General features: G+C 46.6%; 1 protein-coding gene across 2 annotated transcripts in view; it reads right to left on the minus strand.

The window, feature by feature from the left end:
• Positions 1–22420, minus strand: part of LOC135391198 (Krueppel-like factor 1) — a 101049-nt gene that overhangs the window by 65166 nt on the left and 13463 nt on the right. The window contains exon 3 of one of the 2 annotated variants that reach the window (XM_064621349.1): positions 21028–22221. In XM_064621349.1, the coding sequence (XP_064477419.1) occupies positions 21028–21153 (126 nt within the window). In that variant the 5' untranslated portion in view covers positions 21154–22221. Of the gene's footprint in view, positions 1–8252; positions 8368–21027; positions 22222–22420 lie in introns of those variants that run through there. The other variant, XM_064621350.1, reaches the window with a different exon arrangement.

Raw genomic sequence — 22420 nt, forward strand, 5'->3', positions numbered from 1 at the left:
TCTAATTATTATTGAGGGTGGGCAGTCTATTATGGCGAATTCGGGTGGTCAAAATGTGTCAACATGGCCCAGCGCTCGGGCATTGCTAGGTTGGCGCCCGCGCCAGGTCTTGCGACAGCTGCCTCCCGAACCTGGGGTGCGCAGAAGATAGCAGTTTTAGGCGCTTGAATCAAACTAGGGGCATCGCGGTCGCTCGTGTTTCGGTTCTGTCGTCTGCTAGCACACGTTAACTTCTCCGTGCGGACCCTCGCAATGCGGATGTGACGACACCGGATATAGATGAGCAACGCTGGTGTATCGAGACCGGGCGAAAAAAGTGCTAGCTGGCGAGTTCCTGGCGATACGAGAGCGCGATCGCCATGTTTTAACCACGACCGACTAGATTATAACGACCATGTCATATAGGCACCCCTTCCCAGCGCCGCATTTGGAAGCTAGCGGTGGCGCTACTCATCGGCCCGGTTATTGCTTCCTCAACTTCTACAATATACTTCAGCTTATCTTAGGATTTTTGTACAAGCGTTGGATGTCCCACGGAAGAAGTTTCATTCTGAAGTTGATTGTCATCATCATTCTACGAGTTTTCATGGGAGCTGTTGCTGTCGTCTGCTACGTAGTCGTACGTCCACTTCTGCGCGTTCAAAATTCAAATTTCCATCGTCCAGTCATGATGTAGATCTCGCGGGCCGATGAGTAGCGCCCCTAGCGGACCGTGCGGACGGGCTTCACATAGGGGTTGCCGATTATGACATGGTCGTTATATTCATGGTCGTGGTTTTAACCAAGAGAACACAATTGCTTAGAATCTGGCAAAAAGACGCCCACGCGAAGCCACCCTTTGTCGGGAGGAACAATCTTGCAACACCTGGAGATTTCAGGCAGGATAAACCGCTAGCTATCGATTTAGACAAGTGTGTCGCAAGCAGTACATCAACTTTAGCCTCACGTAGCAAAGTTCTGATTCACACCAAGTCTCTAGTGGTTGAACCATATGTTACTAATCGGGCACAATCGCTTCACAAAATTAGATATGTTCATTTGACAAAGTGCTTCACACACCATTGCTTTCTTTTCTTCTTTCGCCTATAAGTGTGAGTATGGTATAGCTCACCATAGTGTGTTCTACATAGCGTAGTTGAACACGGCTTCGTCTACTCTTGAGAGAGAATGAGAAAGAGGGGAAAAAAAATAAAGACATGCCATGACTGATGTGTAAGCTGACACCCGCTCGCACTCCATGAATTTACATCCGCTGTATATCTCACATTTTCACAATCCCGCGAGACAGCGAACCGCGTCTGCACAAAGCATCACGCTGAGCTTTTTACTCATCCACACAGCGGACACCGCCGGCAACCTTAAAAAAATGTGCAGAATGGCCATTTCAGCTTCTTCTTTTTCGTTGTCGGATTGAATATGCGTTACGATCAACTTCTTTTACACCGACGACCTTGGAGGGAACATCCTCCCAGAGCGCCTCCTCGCGCGCATTTCTTTTATCACGCAGTGTATTTTATTTTCTGTTGTTGATGAGGCTCTACTGTGATGCTTATTGCTTTTTTTTTCTTCTTCTCTCTTCTACTTCTATGGATCCTGGGGGGGGGGAGTCGTCCAGACTGACAGGTTCGTTTCGAGACGGTTGAGATTGCCCGCTTTCTTGATGGGGGCCCTCCTTAAATCTTCGCTCCCTGAAGGACGACGGTTTAGATAAAGGTGTTCTTGCCGTCCCCATGTGCGGCTCCCCGCTCGCTTACTTGTGCAGTCGGTTTGTGGTGTCCAGGTCGGGAGAGTGGGTACGACAGGACGTAAAACCGACCATGATGTCCGATCTTCGGAAGGGGCGAATAAGAGACTTTAAGGTGTTTGTTAGTCCGTTCACAGTGCTGTTGTTATTGTGTTTCTTTTTGTTTTTGTTTTTTGCGAGTTAGCCCCCCCCCCACCCCCCCACCCAGGTAACCGTAGCCATGGTAGGTGTACAGATGTGGACACACTCTAAGAAGAAATGAGCGAACTGGGGAATAATTAGAGCTTCTAGCAAGATTGCAGACAGTTACTCCCCTCGTTAGTCCCCTGAGCCTGAAGTTTCCTCCTCCATCACTTCAAAGAGTCCGTGAGCTTTCCATACATTTAGTCCCGAAGAGGACAAATGGCGGTGACAATGCGTCCACAAACGGATTAAAATTGCAAATCTTCTTAGACTGTATAGGTGGGCTAGGGATAGCAGGATGGAGTGGGAGGGAAAACCTGAGACAGCACGAGCCGGCGGCTGGATTCGATCCCACCGTCTTTTACATGACTTTGAAATGAGCGGACACCAACACCACCACTAAGCCGTGTTGTTGCATGTATTCGAAAAGGCCACAGCATTTGGGCATTATTAAAGTACCCTGGTCCTGTCTGTCTGTAACTCAAACATCGCCGTGCCAGTACTGGACAGCTGTTTCGGCCTTCTTGGGCCTCATCAGCAGTACGCAGGCAGGCAACGTTGCGTTGATGCTTCTTGTGGAGAAGATAGTATACGTAAGGGTGGGACAAACTTCGTCAAGAAATACTGTCCCGTCACCTTGAAGCGTTGTCAATATTTTCTTTCTGTGAATTTCATGTTCGGATGATGACCATCTGAAGCATCAGTAACTGACTGTTTTTGGTAGGGAATGTCCCGAGAAGTTAGCTGACACGTCATGGCGCTAACCTATCTATGGTCCCGCTTTGTTCCGTACTCTTCACATAATCCACGTGGTATCGTGGACCCACTCACTTTACAAGAGAGCGGGCAGACTTGTGCCCGTTACCGAAAAAAAGTAACTAAATACCGTTACCCGTTACTTCAGAAAAAAGTAACTAAATACGTTACTCGTTACCAACATACAAAAGTAACGAGTTCTCGTTACTCACAGGTAACGAGTTACTTTTACGTTACCGCAGCATAGTTAAAGGAGCCAACAAACACGCCGTCATTTGCCTTCAACTCTTTAGTAATGAGGAATTGCACTTCAGGAGAAGCTGATACTCGAAATTTGTCGTCCGTCCTTCGTGATGTGATGTGATGTGATGTAATGTCCGTCCGTCCGTCCGTCCTTCGTGTTCCGTGTCTCTCGGCCCGTTACCATGAATCTATATCAGTTTGCCTGAACCTTCTCCCTTGTTTCCGAAGTGGGGGTGATCGGAGATTACGAAAACACAAGAAACAACACTGGTTTTCGCGCCCCAGATCACCAACGGTTCCCCAAAACAGACGAGGGGCTGCGTCATAATTTAGAGCGCTCAGAAGCTTAGCAAAGATAAGAAAAGTCGAAACGCGTTTTTTTGTAGCCATAGCACAATTGGTGGCCATTCTTGGGAAGGACTGATTGTCGGAGATTACGGAAACAAGAGAAAGGACAACAGCACACAGTGAGGGACTGCAATAATACTCTGAGTCACACGTCACGCAGGTCAAATCTGCAGGCATTGCACCACACGGAATGCCGAAATGTGCTCCCCGTGCTCAAGAAAAGGAACGAGTAACGTCAGTAACGAGTTACCCATTTTTGTAACTGATTCCGTTACTATTACTATTTTTTAAAAAGTAACTGAATCGTTACTTCGTTACCAAAAAAAGTAACCGTTACCAGGTAACGAGTTACTTGTAACGAGTTAGGCACAACTCTGAGAGCGGGCATACCTAGATATAAGCGAAGTGAAACGACAGAAGTACGGATACACCGTAAACGAACCCCTTGTACCAACAAGCCATCAAACGCCGCGAACCTATGGGTCGCTTCGGTACTGTAAGCAAGGGCGGATATTTGCCTATCCTTTTTCTTGACACTTTGTCGTTTACCGCCAAGCACCATAGCAACTCCTTGAAGACGTCTGCGCAACGGGGGCAATTCATGTAGGAAATCCCCTTGACGTGTACGGCATCTCAAAAGATAGACTCCCGTTCATTAAGGAAGCCTGGACATCACAATCTTGACGTTCGGGTGACAGGGACAGCTCACAACACCTCACGCTATACTGGCGACTCATGCTCAAAACACGTCGCTCTCTTGACGGTGAAGCTCCTACGCGTATAATTATCCGCGAATTAGCGACGCACGCCGGGACGCCCACAGCGCCGTCCCACGGCGTGTGCAGGACAGAAAAATCAGCCCCCAGGAATGTTTTACATTTTAATGCTGTGTGCGACTTTATGCAGATCTGGAGCGTCCTTGTCTCAGAAAGGTGTTAAAAGTTAATCTGCATAGTAAGCCTCGCGAATGGGTTGCAGAAATGGCAATGGGCCTGTCGTTTTTCTTTTTTCTTTTTTTCAACACTACGATAGGTATATTTTGTTGTCTCTGTCTTAAAAGGGCGTGAAAATTCGAGGAAAGGGGACAAAAATGGTGAATTGTACGTTGCTGCCTCTTAAACAGTATTTGCTAGGTCTTTCTGTCATATGGCACACATCCTTTATGGTGTGAATTTCACGCCATACAGAAGGCTGTCTTCAAGAACACCCGTCTCAGTGATGTCTTCTTTTTAAAACACTGTTTCAGATGGGTGTTTTCCAAGCACCTTTTTCTACACTTTTCCTACAGCTTTCAGTTGTGCATGTATAATAAGAAATTATGTTTAGTTACAACAACAACAAAAAAAGCACCTCGCTTACACACTAAAAGGTGCAAAAATGTTACGTATTATTGTTCGTACATTCCGCATACAGTTAGTCCCTGATTTATGGGACTGATTACAAATTGGAATTTATCTCTCTAATATTTAATCTTATCGATTACTGGCAGAATAAGAACCCAAACTACACAGCAGAACCAAGAATTCTGCATCACCTCCGTTTTTTTTTCTCTCTCTCTCTCTTCTTCTTCTTCACGGGTCCTTGATATACATGCAGTCACACTTCCTGCTCAGAATAAATCAGATTGCACACACTGCCTGCAAACCTACAGCTCAGCTGGATGGATCCTGCCTTCCTGGCGACTCTATCTAATTGGTTTTACCCGGTTATATTTTGTTTTCTTCTTTGCGTTCCTCCCCCCCCCCCCCCCCCGCACGTCTCAATTACACCCTCAACAACAATCGCATTGTCTACAAAGTATTATTTCGACGCTCGCGCAAGCATTGTATGAAGTAAGCATCCACATGGCGATCATTATCTAGGTAGAGCCAAATACATTCACGGATAGAGAGAGAGATAGCCATCGGATACGCATGATTGCCGGTGAGATTGAAGAGGAATGAGCCGATATAGTTAGAGCGGGCTATAGAGATGTAACCTTCGCTGTGTCTCAAGAAGTGCAGATGTCCTTTGGAATACCGTGCTGCACCCGAAGGCAGTGGGAGAACGTGCAGTAATTATGAGCTGGCTAGTACACTCAAGGGTACAAACAACGGGACCGTACATACGTAAAAGGCGAAGCGTGATTATAGATCGTAGGTGGTCACAACTTGGAAACCGCACTTTGGTAATCTAAATGATGTTGTCGCTTTGTCTTTTACGTTGAGTGTTCATGCGTGAGCACTCATTGATGATACGCACTGGTAATGGAAAGGAGGAAAGATGTGACCAATGACGTCATCTCCTGTGTTGCAGTCCTTTTACTTGATAATTGAAGCATGCATATACGTTTGAGATAATTCCAATCCATCGCTAAAATGATACAGTTCACTAATTTCGTACACTAATTACAAATAGGAAGCGTATTTGGATTGCTTTCCTTTCATCCATGCAGAGAGCGAGTTTCATGTCACGCTCGCTTGGGGGCGCGCATCGCGATATTGTCGTCTGCAAACCGCTGTCGTCTGCGATCGTCTGGCGGCCTCAGTAAAGATTCCCGCACTTGTGTTCAGTTAAAAGGTCCGGGAAGGAAGTAAAAATATGCGTCCTTCTTGCTCTATAGAGCTGTTGCAGCAAAGTTTGCACAGCGCCATTTCGGGCCCAAGCGGCCACGGATCATCAGCGGTAGTTTCATTAGCGGGTTCTGCGTGGTGTTTCAAGCGGTATGGCGCCAAGGAAAACTACAAAACCTGTAGGAACTTCACAGAAAAAGCGGTGCATCTTGCCAAGTGCGAACAACTCGAGACCATGTATTCGAAAGTGCCATATGTCGTCTGCTAAACTACAGCGCGTTGCATATTTTGGGGCGCTGACGTTGCTGCTTACTCGCTCCACCTGTCCCGCAGAAACAGTAATCTACATAACTAACATAACTACTCTACTCTATTCATAACTTCTTCGTCCTCTTCGAATACACCGCACAACACGCTCAAAGCAATCTAGCATTCAGAATGATACTCTATTTCCTTGCTTTGCTTATCAGATTTGCTGGGGACGAGGCGCAGTGACGTAGCCGGGGGTTCAAATCACTCCCTCCTCCCGAGATCGGTAGTGCATTTGGGAGAGGGAAACGAGGGTGAAATCCTCCTTCCCCATGTGCGCTAAAGATTTGTGCAACATGTCGCGTATTAATGTGTTGGTAAACTCTGTTACTAAGATCTGACGACGCATGCCTTCACGTACAGACGACGGACTACCGGAAATTCACACAGGAGCCGAGAACGTAACAGCAAAAGGTGCACAACGCAGAATGAACCTGACAAATGTGACGGAAATAATGGACAGCAGTAAGAGTTCTGAGGCTGGAAAGCACAAACAGACGGATGCAACACACGCCTCAAGGTGCCCAAGAACCTTTAATCTTTCCAACTGAATGAACCTGTTCACGAAATCCCACGATCACATTTTACGTTCATTACACGCGTGTACTTCTCACTCGTCGGCGTGCCTTCCGTCAACGCCATATTCCCACAATTAAGCAAGACCAGCATAGCCCCATACCGGGTTTCGTAGGCCGCTGTAGCTGCACGCTCGTTCCAAGAAGGCACGTGCTGGGCACATCCACCCCTTCAGGCATACTGGGCAGTGCAGGAAAGTGACTGCTGTATTTTATTTAGCTTACGTCACTTCTTAACGTATAGAAGAGCAGTGTTGGACGTACGAGAACTAACAAACAAGAAAACCATGAGAAGGAAAGGCAGTACTTCATATCGCTAAGGCGGTAATTACTAAACGGGACCCAAGGAGTAATGATGGTTGCATAATGTGAAATTTGGACTCGCTTCGACGTCCTATCCTGTTACATGGGATCGTTTTAATGGCCCTTAATACTCGGAAGGGATGCATATTACTTTGAGTTATTATATCCCACCAGCTTCCGACTGCTTGGATATATATGCTGCACTCATGTATATATGTATATCATGAGAATCTGTGGTGCTGGTGCATGCGAACTTGAACCAGGTGGGTCCCCGAGCTGCATTTGAAAAAAAAAAAAAGTTGAATGCGAATTTGACGTGACTGCACTGTGTGAAATATGCTTTCAGCCAAGACGGACAGCACGTACTCTGAAGAAGGGCGGCTTTGCCTTCCTTTTTTCGAAAGACTATATATTGAAAAGAGTTACCGAACGACCATGCTTCGAGGCTTGGCGGTATTTAGTGAAAGAAATTGGAACAGGTGCAGGACCCCCTTATTAGGAAAGTCACACTCACGTTTCTCAACTACTCTGTACACTCTCTTTTTATTTCCTTGCGTTGCCATCTTTCCGCCATTTTCGTCCCTTCACTAACATCCCCAACCCAAACGGTCGCTGGGCGGTCAGCTTTAGGGGTCTCGAGAAACTCTGTATCTTTTTATTATTATTATTATTATTATTATTCATCCAAGTCAACCTATAATCTACCATTTTGCTAATATGGGTTGTGATTACCCTCGTGTAGGCATTTTAATGCACGCAAGAGTGTCGGCGAAAAAAAAAAAAAACGTGAGTAGAGGGGAGCCTCGGCCGTTCCGATTGGGTCTCATAAGCACGTGACCTCTCTCACTTGCGGAGGCATGTTCGCGGTGGTAACAGCGGGGTGAAATTCGAGATTCGTGTTTCCAACTTTCTACGCTTCTATTGCCCTCTTTGTTTTAGAACTCGGAACGCATGGACTCTGACGTCAGGGGAGCCTTGGCCATTCCAATTGAAACGCACGTTCAAATCAATGCAAATGGACCTCTTTATCCACCATCACATCTTCGCCATATAACATCCATCGACGTAACATCGAGCGAGGTTTCATACCACCTCTGAGCCTGGTAGATCCTTTCATGGTGTAATCCTTCTGTCTGGACTGCCCGACGCCCTTATCAGTTAGGATCACCAGACCGATCCTGAGACTACCCACGACTGTTCCTTTCTTACATTAGATCAAAATTTATTGAATGGACATACCCATGTCTCCTCTTCGTTACCCTGCGTTGGACCCTCATCCGTGGAGCTCGCACGTCTGATATCGTGCATTGCCTTTCGGAGAGGCTTAACGTGACCTGCACCATTAAACGTTAACACCACGCGCGCGTACTGGGCAATGTCGTTCCACGTTTTCTTTTCTTCGTCTCGCTTTCGCCCCAAAGACGCTGGTAACTATTGAGAAGGTCTCACTCACTTACCTTCAAGGCGCCGAAAAAAAAAAAGGGGGGGGGGGGAGCTGAGCTATGCCAACGAAAAAAAAAAACGCAGCTTCACGGACAGAAAGGGTTGAAAAAGCAAAAGAAGCTCATTTGCATGACGCATACCGGTTTCGTAAGCTCTTTCCTTTTGAAAGAGACCAGACCAACTGGGACACTATGTAGGTATGTATCGTCTCAGCTAGCGCCGAAGTGTTGTAACTGTCGAAGGTCGATTCGAACGACTTCGTTACACTGCGCATGCGCGTCCAGACTGCGAATCTGAAACTGCAAGAGCGATAGAAAACGTCCGAGCTTAACATTCGAATCGAACTCCAGCAATTTTAGTAACTGATTGATTGAAAGCGGAAACATTTGGAGGCACAATTCATCATGTGCGCCTCCTCGAAAGAACAGCACGCTCGGATGTTTTAGGATGTTTTCCGAACCGCTATAGTGAACACTTTCCAATCTAGCGCTCGATATGTACACAACAGTGTACCGACACACAGCGCAATACATAGCCAAAACAATCCAATCCACACTGTCGACTTCATATCAAATAAACATTGTCCAGCGAACATCTCACGCAATAACAAAATGAGCAAGCGATATAAACGAACGACAGAAAGGTTGCGAATATGACGAATGACAATATCCATCGAGATAGAGGGAACTCTGACAGAGAGGCATTGTTATCTCAGTGTCATCTCATCAATCAAGACTACACGTGTGTGTGTGTGGGCAAGAGGTTCTGTGACAGGTTAGATGGTGTGTCGTGTCTCTTTCTGATCGGATGAGAATATTTGACTAGGTTTCTCCCGGTCGATTCGTGTGGGTCAGACAATCAACGGGACGCAGTGAAAGCGGACCGATATTAATTTAGCGGAAGGACGGGACCGATTTCCACCTGTCTTCCTTTGTTGTCATGCTGAACGTAGTACATGTATGTATAGGCTTTGGTGGGAATTGTCATTGCGGTCATGCCATACCGGACGGGAATAATAAAACATTGGCTAGTGTGAACGGAGACAATCCTCATGGTATTGAAGATCAGCTCACAACATAACGTTGAACGGTAGATGGATAGTTGAGTACAGCACCACCTCATGGAGACATCTATCACCTAGCACTTTCCAGATATCCCTGGACGTGGTGTGAGGTGAGAGATATAATTGATTGGATTATGATTTGAGTTAAAAATAATATGAAGATTGTGACTCCACGAGTGTGAAATCAGCTGCTCCAGCTCCCGTGCGGAACTAGAGGTTGGTTAGCAGTACCACAAACCAGCAGGGGTTGGTAGCATTAGAGATAGATTGAATCTAGCATGACCTCCATTAGGTCCACCCATCATTACTCATACATATCTGTGAGTGTCCATCAGTTCCACGTGCACCTCCATCAGCCCCCTGGTGGTGATGGACCTGCTTGCCTTGTCGGCCACGCTCCGGCGAGCATCGTCACGACTATCACTGGGGGGGGGGGGAGATTGTGCGTCCTGGGCAGACTTCACATTGAACTGTGCCGACATAAAACCCAGGGAAAACACCCAGGCAGCACGGCCGGCGCCCGGATTCGAACCCGGGTCACCTGTACCTGCCATCACCACCTGCTGACCAGTTGGGTTCTTTCTGAACGAATCCGAATAGTGTGCCTGCTTGCCTGCTTTCAGCTATCGTTACAAGCGGTGCTTCTATGTGGATCGATCGTGGAGGAATTTCTCCGAACTCTAATAGCGTGGCTTGCTTAATTCGTTTAGACTCCTCTGATTTTCTTGGGATGTCCGGCCTCGTTGTATAGGTAATGTGTTCGCCTACTGATTCAAAGGTTTCTTTGGAACCCTACAGAAAATGCCAACAGCTTTGTGACGTGGTAAAGGTTGCATGGACACGTCTTCACCTACGAGAAACCATGTATGGTGCCGAGATTTCAACGCGAGTTACGGAAATCTAAGGCGGACAAAATCAACCCACGGACCGACCATAGCAGTGGGCGTTGCTTATGATCGCCGTTGTCTCGCGAATTCTCAACGTTTGGTGCTACAGCAGCCTTGCACAAGAAGTATACTTGCTCTGAACGTCACAGGGGCATAATGCACAGCACAAGATGGCTGAAAATGTCACGCCTGGCGTTCACATCCTGCATCCAACTTTAGCGGCATGTTCTAAAGTGTGGCGATTGCTTGCACCATCGAATGTCATAGAAAACTATCTTGGTACATAAATACAGGTTCCCCCGCCCTCCCCTTGGTGACTCTACTCGCCTTATCCGCCAGTACCATTGATTACTGTGTAAAAGATTTGGATTAAGCGTTCGCTGATACGATGCATCGCTGGTATATATCGAGCGAACAGGTGTCGATGAGGAGACAGACCTAATCCTTATATAAATGGCCCTGTCTCAGATTGGCGCTGAGGGTCATAAACACTGGGATTTGGTGAGTGATCGCCTAGCTGCACCGCTCCGAACGATCGAAGCAGGTGTACCAGGATATGCGCGCTTTCAGTGTATACGGCAAGGAAGCCAAATAATTCTTCCCACAAACGTGTTTTGGAGTAGCCAGTCCTGACTGGGTAGGGACTAACATCTCCATATTTTTTGCTTTCATTTCCAATTCCAATTCCAATATCAAATAATATGTCTGCGGCTGTCCGACGTCATCTCAACTGTATACGGTTGACGCCGTATCGGCCGCATGCATGCGAGCACGAAGATCATCTCTAGCAAGCAAAAAGCTCCAGATCAACGTGTCAAAACGATGGTACGCATGCATGTAGGTGAAGCAGCTCGACACCACAAATACTGCTAATAATGTTTGCTGTGTCCTTTATCCTAATTCTGCAGCGTCTAAAACTTACGTAAGCTTACGCGGACGCACGTCTTCCACATTATACACGTAGTACTGTGCACTATGATACATGATTAGTACATCTACTTAAGATTACTGCATTGTCTACTATATTATCTCCGGTTTTCGGTGCATCGTATTATCACGTCTACCTCCTGCAGGCTGACTGTACCTGTACAGTCACTACTCCTCAGGCTACGTATACTTTCTTTTCTTTTTTTTTTTTTCATGCTGAGGACACGCACCACAACAGCGACAGATCGCTCTACAACGGCTGCACTGTCTGTATATACGCTCAAATTCCACGTCTGCAACCTTGCCAACTTCTACTGCTCCCCCCCCCCACTCCGTCGAAAAATTTCCGACCCCTTCCATTCAGCATCCTCCCCCGTTATCACCATACATGATCATCACCATTACCGTACACGCATGTACCCTAATCCCTCGCAAGCCATAATGACGTGCACGCATGCGCGTCACGACACCATCGAGACGACCAATACAAAGCACACAAGCATCAAGAAAATATCCGATGACGTCCGCGATAAGAAGAAACGCGGTGCGAAAGGCTCTTCTGTAAAGGCAAACACAGTTCTGCGGTCATGCCCGGTTCGTACTTGTACATTATATATATTTCTTATATATATTTCTCCGTTCCGCGAACCGCGCGATCGGAACAATCAGCTCGTTATTCATATTGGATAGATAATGAGAATGGTGTCTGCCCCCTTCTACCCTCTTCCATTTCTACCTGCACTTTAGTGACGTGGAAGGCCGCATGGAAGGTGCCGCACGTATATTCTCTCCTTTGAGGTCCCTGCGTTTCTTTGTTTATTACTTTTTTTCCCCTTTGCATACTATGCTTTACCCTTCGTTTTCCTCGATGAAAAACGTGCGTGATCTGGGGTTTTCGTGCTCACTTCCACGTATATGTGCCTTCCGGAGGTGCAAATTGGGTGCACTGTATAGCAACTAAGTGGCAGTGCAACGCGAGGCGGCGTTGCCGTGAGACGGTTACGATTTCTTGAGTCTCTCTCTCTCTCTCTCTCTGAAGGAGATACCGTGTTGGGTTGTTACGACGGGGTACGAATGTTTGTGAGATTTTAGCGAATCTTACCGGAAACAAATGGATTTCACGTAGAAGCTAATGGAAACATTTGGGGTATAGATGGCGGTGCATTATTTCGCCTCTCACTCTAAAAATTGAACTTCACCGCATAGCACGCTCTGCGCTAACCATTGCCACGAATGATAGGGTTATAGCTTCTGATTCGAAGAGGGAGGGAGGCGTACGCCCCCCGCCCCTCTCTCTCTTCGAGTCAGAAGCAATAAGCCTATCATTCGTGGCAATGGTTGGCGCAGAGCGTGCTATGCGATGAAGTTCAGTTTTTAGAGTTCCCGCGAGAAATGTCGACAGAAAACAGTGACACGATCCTATAGGGTTGTCGCTTCTGATTCGGAGAGAGAGAGAGAGAAAGAGAGGGGGGGATATACATTTATTAAAAGGAAAGGTCTGCCAGACCATCCAAGAGCGATGATCATTCGTGGCAATGGTTGGCGCACAGCGTGCTATGCGGTGAAGTTCTGCTTGTAGAGTGAGCGGGATGATATCGTTCTTTTTCCTCATTTGGTGAACATAGGAAACGTACGCCTTTTTCTGCCAATTTGGGCATGCATTAATTGACACAGAAAGGCGTGCGACCCGCTCTCATCAACTCAGTGACGACAGGACGTGCCCATTTGGACATGCATAAATCCCCAAGATGAGCACCTCTTCCCATTTTCAGCAGGTCAGGCGACAGGGTGACGCCGTTCGGAATGGTGGTGGGCTACACTCTACAAACAGAGCTTCACCGCATAGCACGCGGTGGTGAATGTGGTGAAGTTCTGTTTTAACAGTGTACGGTTGCTTGCTGTGATACTTGCTGTGATACCACACGAGATTTATTAGAACAGAAAAAAAAAAAAGCCAACTGTGCTCAACCTGTGCCGTATATCAAGTAATAAGCATACACACTCATTGCATAACTTTGTCGAAGGTATTGTCGTGCAAGTAATTATCCGTTCAGTTTGCCTAGCCCGCTCCCTGATTGCACCGGCGTACTTGAAAGACATAGTATATTACTTGGAGGCATTCAAACTGAACATCCCCTTCTCACCCTGGAAGGCTTCGAACGTCCCACCCCGAACATAAACTATTACAAACCCGTTCTCGATTGCCATATAACCTGCTCACATTGATCACCGGTAGATTTAACGTGCTTTCATCTTCTTTTCCTGTCAGAACTATGCATGCTCTATGTACACATACAGGCCATACTCCTCGTGCTCACTAACGATCGGACGCCATAGAGCAAACACGGCCGCGCCGCATTACGATACGGAGCCTTAATCGATGCCGTAGAAAATCGCAGAACAAACTCTATTCAACCCCCTTCTGCGCCGTATACCATTATGAGCAGTGGACACTTCAGCGCTTTGCCTCAATTATCTAGTCAAAAGGAAATTGCGCTTATAAATGAGTTGTACGATACTGTACTCACTCCTACAATTATCACCGCCCTATACAACGTGGGCGCTTTCGTCGAACACTTTTTTTCTTTCGCATCGATACCGGCAAGTCAGCGTGAATTCGCGGAAGAAGTAGATTATCGGCGAGTCGATTAAGACGCCGGTCTTTTTCCTCGCTGGAGGGGTTTTTAAAGGGCGCGTTCAGGTGTTCCAGACGGCCTTTTGCGACACGAGGTGAACTTTTTCATCGTGCCACACTCTGGAAGAACACACACACACCTTCGGAAGTGACGCCATCCAAAAAGGGAGGAGCGTTGTCCGCCATGAAGCCTGGCCTGTGCCTAGGGTCGGGCTGGCCATATGGGGAAGCTCCTGGTGGGTCGCTAAGGTCTGAGAGGAGTGGGCCGTCCGACATTGTATAACCACCCGGGAAGCAGTCGTGTGAGACGCGGGTCTGATATTTATTTTCCCGGTAATACTTTTCGTCCCACTCCTCCCCTGCCTCAGTCCCATTGTCCGTTAGAAATGTGGAACGCATGAGAACAGTTGTGGGAAGTATGATCTTGTAGGGTGTAAAGGTGGAGACAACAACAAGAACGCAAATATTAAATGATGAATGATGATGAAATGGTGTGCTCCTCCGCTTAGGGCTGCTCCGAGATCCTATACCCCAGTTTATGAAGGTTGATATGATTTGATGAGTTAGCATGACACGTACACGAATGTAGCAGGGCAAAGGCTTATGGTTCGTCCAAGTAAGCCTGTGGCTGTTGGAAAAACGCTAAGCGCAGACATATTATGGATATTATAAAATGTCCGAAAGCGACGAATCGACGGCTGTATTCGTGTTGGTTCACGGAGTGAAATATTGTTGTTGTTGTTGTTGTTGATGATGATGATGATGATGATGATGATGATTATGATGATTATGATGGTGACGACGATGACTAGTGCAAGAACGAAATGAAAAAAGAGCGAAATGCTGAACGCGTAACGAAAATTGCAGTGCAACCTACAGTTCTCTACAAAGGCATCCCCATATCATCCTGATCATGTATCCCCCCCCTCTCTCTCTCTCTCTCTCTACAAAGGCGCACAACGAGTGATGTTCCGGTATTTGCTATTTCTAGCCAAGAGCACTTATACTTGCAAACAGTAGTCTATAAACACTCGTAGCTACCCAGATCAACACTTCATCCCTTTCCTGTCGTTTCAGGATCACTTTGTATATCTAACCTGGATGAAGATGTCGGACAACGAGTAAGTCCTCCTCTCTCAAAACTATGCTCTACAGAAATCGTTGAGCTCAACAAATTTCTCACATCGTCGAGCTCACATTGCAACACATAGCCCGCGGAATGCATTATTTACCTCCATATTACGATATAGCGCTACGCACAACGAAATGGGACACCTGCTTGCCCAATCGTCGAAACACCATGACTCTGCTTCCCAACCATCCCCCAGGTGCCTGCAAACCCCATCCGACCGCCTAGCTTTATCAATATTCGATAAGGATATTGCCAGTGGCGATTAGTAATTCGCCTAGAAAAAAAAAGAAAAAAAAAGAAAGCAGGTCCTGTATCCATGCCCCGGGGACAGGAAGGCATGTTTCGTATACACCGATCGTTCAGGGCGTCCTCACTTGTCAATCGGATCCCTCCCATGATACGTTGGCTCCTGGAACAACTTCCACAGTGTCGAGAAGTCCGCGATTGATCATGGAGCAGCCCATGAATTTTAACGACGATGTCCACCGTATATAGTGTGCACTATACACAGGGCGCTTGTGTTTGGGACGACCCTCTTACGCGAAGGACATAGCATAGGGGAAGGAGGATAACAGGATGAAGATTATGGAACGTTGTGGGAGAAGAAAGCAGAGATCATTGTACGAGGGTTGGGACGACTCAGAGTCGCTAGATGGTGCACGGCGGTAGTTGCCGTAGTGGGCCACGCTTAGGAACTTCAAAGCCACATAGCACGTTAAAGGTCAACCGAATTATATACCGTTATCGCTTCTGATTTGTGATAATCCCGGGGCATACGCCATTTTGTGACATTTAACGTAACTGCACAAGTGGCACGAAAAGGCGTACGCGTCACGTTATCAACAAATCAGGGGACGTAATGATGTCATTCGGGGTTGACTATAGGGAGTGTGTCATGCGGTGAGGTTCTGGTTTCAGGGTGCGCTATTTGGTGCACTACCTGTGAGGCTTCTTCTGGTCGTAGACACCTTAGGATAAATAAAAGAAAGGAAGGGTTCAACGTATATGCCTGCACTCTTAAAAATGAGCTTCACCTCATAGCATGCTCCTATCCAACCATCAGTTCGAATGATATCGTTATCTGCCCTGATTTGTTGAAAACGGGAGGCGTACGCCTTTCTTTTTTTGTGACAATTACGAACAGCATAAGTGTGACAAAAAAGGCGTACGCCTCCCGTTTTCAACAAATCAGGGCAGATAACGATATCATTCGAATGGTGGTTGGCTAGGAGCGTGCTATGCGGGGAAGTTCATTTTTAAGAGTGTGGTTGCGCGAAAATCCTGGTGCCTGGTGTTCGTTTCCTTTTATACTTGTGTGTTTCATCGGAGTCAGTGGCGTCAGAGTTTTCATATCAATCGTATTGCTCTTCCACAGAGCAGCAAAAAAAAAAAACTGTGAACAAGTTGTCCCGGTCATTGCAAAAATGTGACTGCCGTTGGTGAACCTGGTACTAGACATCCCACACTCTTAAAACAGCGCCTTCGTCCCGCACAAAACGACAACCATCCTAGCCAACCATCGTCCAAGGATGACATCGTTCTCTTTACATCGCTAGTCAAATGGCATTGTTGGCTGCAAACGAGAGGCATACTAACTCCCTTTTGTGACACTTACGTATATAGTTACGCTAATTGCCACAAGTATAGGCGCACGCCCCGCGCTTTGCACAAATCAGGATATAATTGTGCGTGCTTGTCCTTCGGAGTGTACGTCCTTCTCAACTGTCCTGCTGTTCACCTCGACATTCCTCGCATCTGTATAAGCTGCGCGAACGCTCGCAGTGCACCCATTTCTCATCTGCCCTGTCACCCGCCGTATATATACCTGCACGGCGAAACGTTTTCCTTTTCTCGGCTCCGGACACAATGTAAAGCGGCTGCCGTTCGCCGCGACCACAGCCAATTCATTTTAAAGCGAGCGCTCGCTCGGAAGACAAGCTTGAAAAGCCCGAACAACGGCCGAAGCAATTAACATGCTAAACACCCGCTCGATGCGCCCTTGTACTATATACATCCTTGCACAAAAGAAAACAGCGCGCTCTTCCAGCCGTTACGCAGCTTACGACAGAACCGAACGACACGCGTTGACCTTCCACATTCTCCAGACACACACACACACACGGAAACGCTTATTGCGTTAAACTGTATAACTCGCTTGGTTACACCAACAAACATACGACGCATATGTTCCATATATTAACGAGCCTCAGACCAGAGTCGAAGATATTTCGAACAGAGACGTGTTCTTCTTCAGCCTATGTGTCTCGTGTACATGTTTCTTGCATATGTTTCTCTCTGTTCGGTTTCACATTTTCCTCCTTATAAATTATGCAACTGGGACGAACGCGAGTTCGTAACACATTTCGTAAATATGTGCTCCAGTGAGCAGTGACAAGTGCGTGCGACAACATGAGAGCGTCTGCTTGAAAAGTCGTGTCGTTCGCCCGAAGCAGCGGGGAGAGATTAAACAAAGTCGGAGAAAATACTGGAAGGAAGATTGTGTGAAAATAACGGCAAGAATAGGGAGATTAAGAATATTGAAGGACAAAATTATTCAAATATGAACACGCCTGAGTTGAAATCTTCTCGGCACGCTGTCAAAGTTCATGTAGAGCTCATATGTGCGACTTCTTATAATGGCGGTTCGAAAATTAAGATGAGCAACTGAAGGATTCTTGTACGGTGTGGTATTCAAAGTATGGCACTTTAAACGAAGCGAGATGTCCGACAATAATCCTACGCTATGTAACACTGCAAGAATAAGAAGAATAAATGACGAATGGTGAACGAAAATTCGGAACACTTTTCACACCCAACAACATCGAAGAATGAAATACCCTTTGTCTAAGAGCAGTGTGAGGCATTAATTACAGTACAGAGTTTTAGTACAGTTCCTAAGCACTCTATCGACATGAAAGGAATCGATGCGAAGTGATACGACAATGATACGATAAAGAGAGGTGTCAAATCAAAAATCATCAGCATCATATGTCATCCAAATAATAAGGTCGTCATGTTTATCACCCTATCAAAACCCTATATGGACTCTTGGCGTGCTTCGACTGAGCAGCTACATGCACCTGCGACTACACAGTCACTGCCAATAGAGGTTTCCTACAAAACCCGCAGTAGAAGCCTCGTCGCTAAACCTGCCTTTGTACTGGACCGCCAGGCCTTCTTCGGTTTCCAATTTAGTGCATCTAAGCTCTAAGGAATTAGTATGTTGCTCATACTATGCGAACAAAATGGCGACTATAATGAGATCACTTCCATGCATCAGTGGAGCCTACATGCAGACATGACACACGGCTAACGACGGACATTTGTCCACATGGTCGATGCCATCGTCCGCTGATGAGGATACGAGATTATTTTTAAGGGCGAAGCCATGTTTCGGAATGTACAAGTCTCCTGTATACGCGACGTAAAATATGTAGTGCTGTCAACCGTAGATTGTGCTTTAATAGGCGACATGTATACGTGTATATCGTGTAGGGTCAACGACGGATTGGAACCTGATATGCGTTGTATTAAATTCGTGGCGCGTATGTTGAGGTTGAACGTGAAACTATAGACATGCGGAATACGTGCGACGCATCTGATTCGAATTACAGCACGGTTATGGCTTTATGGATATCCGTATAAAACGTCTATGGTTTCTGAGTCGCATGTGATGCACAAAATGTGCGCGAAGGCGTGCAGGTACGTGAAATACAACTAATTTCAATATGTGAGGAAGTAGAAAATGAACAGTGTATCGAATGCTCACTTAACACTCTAAAATGAACACTCAATGTTGCGGACAGCATATATACATTTGCTATTTGCTACCCCCCACCTATTGTTCACACAGAGCGAATATGTCAACGCGATCAATACTGTATATACTAGAGATGGGACGAATCCAGTATTTTCTGAATCCGAATCCAAATCCAAATCTGAGGAAGGTTCTGCGAATCCACGAATCTTTCGAATCCTTTCTTTAAAAAGAGTTTAAAAAGTCAGAAAAAAACTTCTACTGAAAAGTGTTTTGAAGCTGAATATGATACATTCGTTTAATGAAAAACAAATTAAATAATAGTGCAGTTTCAGGAGAAAATATACCCGTATATAGTTCTTCTTAAACGTAATTTATTTAACATGTTGTTAAACGACTACAAGAAATACAGTTCTCGAGTCTGAATTATTTCCATAAAACTAAGGAACAATCAAAAACAAAACCATGTTACTTTTAAACTTGTAATGTAACAGTTCATGCCTGAACTCTTTGAGTCTAGAGCAATGTAAACAAACAAACAAGAAAACACCCGTCGGTCAATGAGGCTTTCGGCGGATTCCGGAGGCACCAATTTGAAAAAGAAACAAACAAACGTGGTTGGTGGATTCGAAAGAATCGATTCGCCGTTTTTTGGCACTGGGATTCGGATTCCCGAATCTCGAATCCTTGCCTAGTATTCGAGGATTCGATTGGCACATCCCTATATATACTCGCGCCTCCAATGTATTGAAGACTTTCAAGGCATCCGAGACGAATAACCCAATTCGGTCCGTTTGAGCAAAAATGAAAAGGAAAGCGAGTCCCGCAGTCGCTTAACACTCAGAGGCACGGCTTGAATGAAAATGACAGTTCTTCACTACGGAGACAATGCGCCATCGCGACGGTGAAAGAGCAGCATTTACAGTGCCGTTCGCTGACAGATATGCATTACAATGAGTCACCGATACGCAATACTAAAGAATGCAGCCGTTAGCTTTAAAGTATACGGTAGTGACAAAGCGACTTTTTCGTCATCCGAAACCTTGCAACAAAATGTATGGAGAATGGACATGCATGTATGTCACACCAATCATATGTTCTCTATAGCATGAGCGTAAGTACGAGCACGCTCTTTATTTATGGAGTCCTTCCGTTTTGTATTATTATCATTGAGTACCCAAATTTACTCAAGGAGCAGAACATCTTGGTCCAATATTGGCCGGATACCGGCAATACTGGTTCAATATTGGCCTCGTACTGGACCGGTATTGCCGATATTCAGCCAATATGGGCCCAAAATTTTGTGTTGCTTAGCTAACTACAGAAACCTGGCTTGAAATCGGGCCCTGACAATTCCGACAAAATGCGATGTTAAGATAACGTTTCGGTTAGCCCCGTCGCGTTCGATGAATACGCCACGGTACGTCTTTCAATGAATTCCTATTCACAAAGGGCTGCATGTAATACGATTTGAATTGATTGGATGCAATAGCGAACACAGATGAAGACACCTGTATATGAAACTTACCGCTCAGTGTCCACCACGGCACACGTATGCCCAGTTATATGCGTGATCAAAACGACGCCGATTGGTAGAGAAAGTTACAAACCGATGCTACTTAATGCTACGTATGCGCGTAAAGTTCCTTAGCATCCATCTGGATGATCTAAGGTAAAGTGACTAGAAATGTTCTCTCCTCTCAACTTGGGAGCACTACCTGCGATACAACCAACTGTATATACTGCTCTGGGTCCTGCTTTTCTTCCGTATTTCTGTTTGATGTTTGCGTAGGGACATTCCTCACATTCCCGGAAAGTTACGAAGAACACACACACCGAATCTTCTGTCGGCGCTTGTCACTTGTAAGAAGCTCGAACTATAATGCACAGAATGCAGCGGGAGCAGCAAGTGCAGTCATCGCAGCACTAGGCGGTTAAAGTGTTTTGTCGATCGAAGCAAAGTGTTCAACGATCGCGGGGACCTGAAAAGGTTCTGAAGTAACAGTTGAGTTATGTCTAATGTAAATACCGTGGCGGCAATGCTAGTCAGCGAGGCTGTCGCTTCTACAACGAGCGCAAGCATAAACTACCGCGCCATCATCGCGGTAATTGTCAAGCACCAACCACTGCAGACAATCCCATGAGGTAATCCACAAAACAGCGTACTCACATCTTGAAAGTCAGCCATATCCGCCGCGCGCGGTCCGTCTCCTGTTCCATGTCCCAGCGCCGATCCCCCTTCAGTCCACGCCGGATCAGTTCCGTCCAACATCGAACGCGGCACCACCACTAGCATCACCAGGAAGCACAACGGCGATGACGCTGCAGAGGCAATCCACCGTTCCAATCACAACCCTGGAGCTCCGATCACATCCATAAGCTCGCACCACACACCGTGCCAGAAGCACACATGTACAAGAGGCGCCGTAGAGTCCCCTTCGCACGATCCCACTGCCCCTATTACTCGTGGTCCCTCAGAGCGGGACAGGTGAGAAGAGCGCCACCGATGCTCACGCCGCCACGCGGTGAAAACGCAAACTAGAACGGACGGACGGGCTTCGATTCCTCCAGCTGACCGAGCAGAATTTTGAGGACGTCGAGGAAAGTTGGTCGTGTACCGTTTTTCTTCCGTCGTTCCAGGAGGGGAGGTCCTCGGCAAGTATGCCTCGCACAAGGGGGGAGGACGGAGGGAGATAGATCCTCCACTCTCGCCAGGGAGACCGTTAGGTTGAGATCAATCAGCCCAATCGGTTCTGAGTGGGAGGTGTTGGTGCCGCTGTCCGACCCACATTGAAGGCTGGGCGGAAGTCAAATGTACCTACCCCCCTTTTCCGTAAATGACGGTGATTGCCATAAACATTACTGTTATTAGCGACCGCCAGGGTGTAGAGTTGAGAGTCGAAGGACAACCACTTCGTGAAGAAGGGGGACTTCTTGTTTTCTGATTAGAACAGGCCACAGTGGCAGAGCTGAGTTCTGGAGGCGATTAAAGTGGGTTAGGCGTACCTGGATCAGTTCCAGATCTGCTGATGGGTCTGTCGCTCTTTGGGGGCTTCTGTTCGATCACGGGATGGCCTTCAGGATTCCTGGGAATGTCGTCGCTTTGTCTGGAGTCGATATGTGGCCTTCTTCCGTCTTTTCCTTTTGTTGCTCCTGAGAAGTTTAGATATGTCTGCTGTTACGTTGTCAGTTCATTGTCACGTCCGATCCATCCATATTCTTGCTTGTTCATATGGACGTCTGATTGCGCTCTGGGGATTAGTATGAGGCTGGACTGCACGACGCTGGTGGTACAAAAGATCCATGGGTGCGGTGGGAGACTCACTGATGTGCATTATGCGAAGCTTATGATCGAGATGGTGCACTGTAAAAAAAAAAAAAAAAAAGAATCTGTAATTTTACACAAAAGTGACTGCAAACTGTGCTGCCGCCATATGTGCCGTACAGTATAGTTATTGCAGAAAATTTGTTTGGGGTGTACACTGCACAGCTCCCATAAGCGAAAAGAGAATCACTTACATTAAAGGGATATTAAACTGCGAAAGCCCAGTCCGTAACTGTGG

The sequence above is a fragment of the Ornithodoros turicata genome, chromosome 4 (genome assembly GCF_037126465.1).
Source record: "Ornithodoros turicata isolate Travis chromosome 4, ASM3712646v1, whole genome shotgun sequence".
Classification (NCBI taxonomy): domain Eukaryota; kingdom Metazoa; phylum Arthropoda; class Arachnida; order Ixodida; family Argasidae; genus Ornithodoros; species Ornithodoros turicata.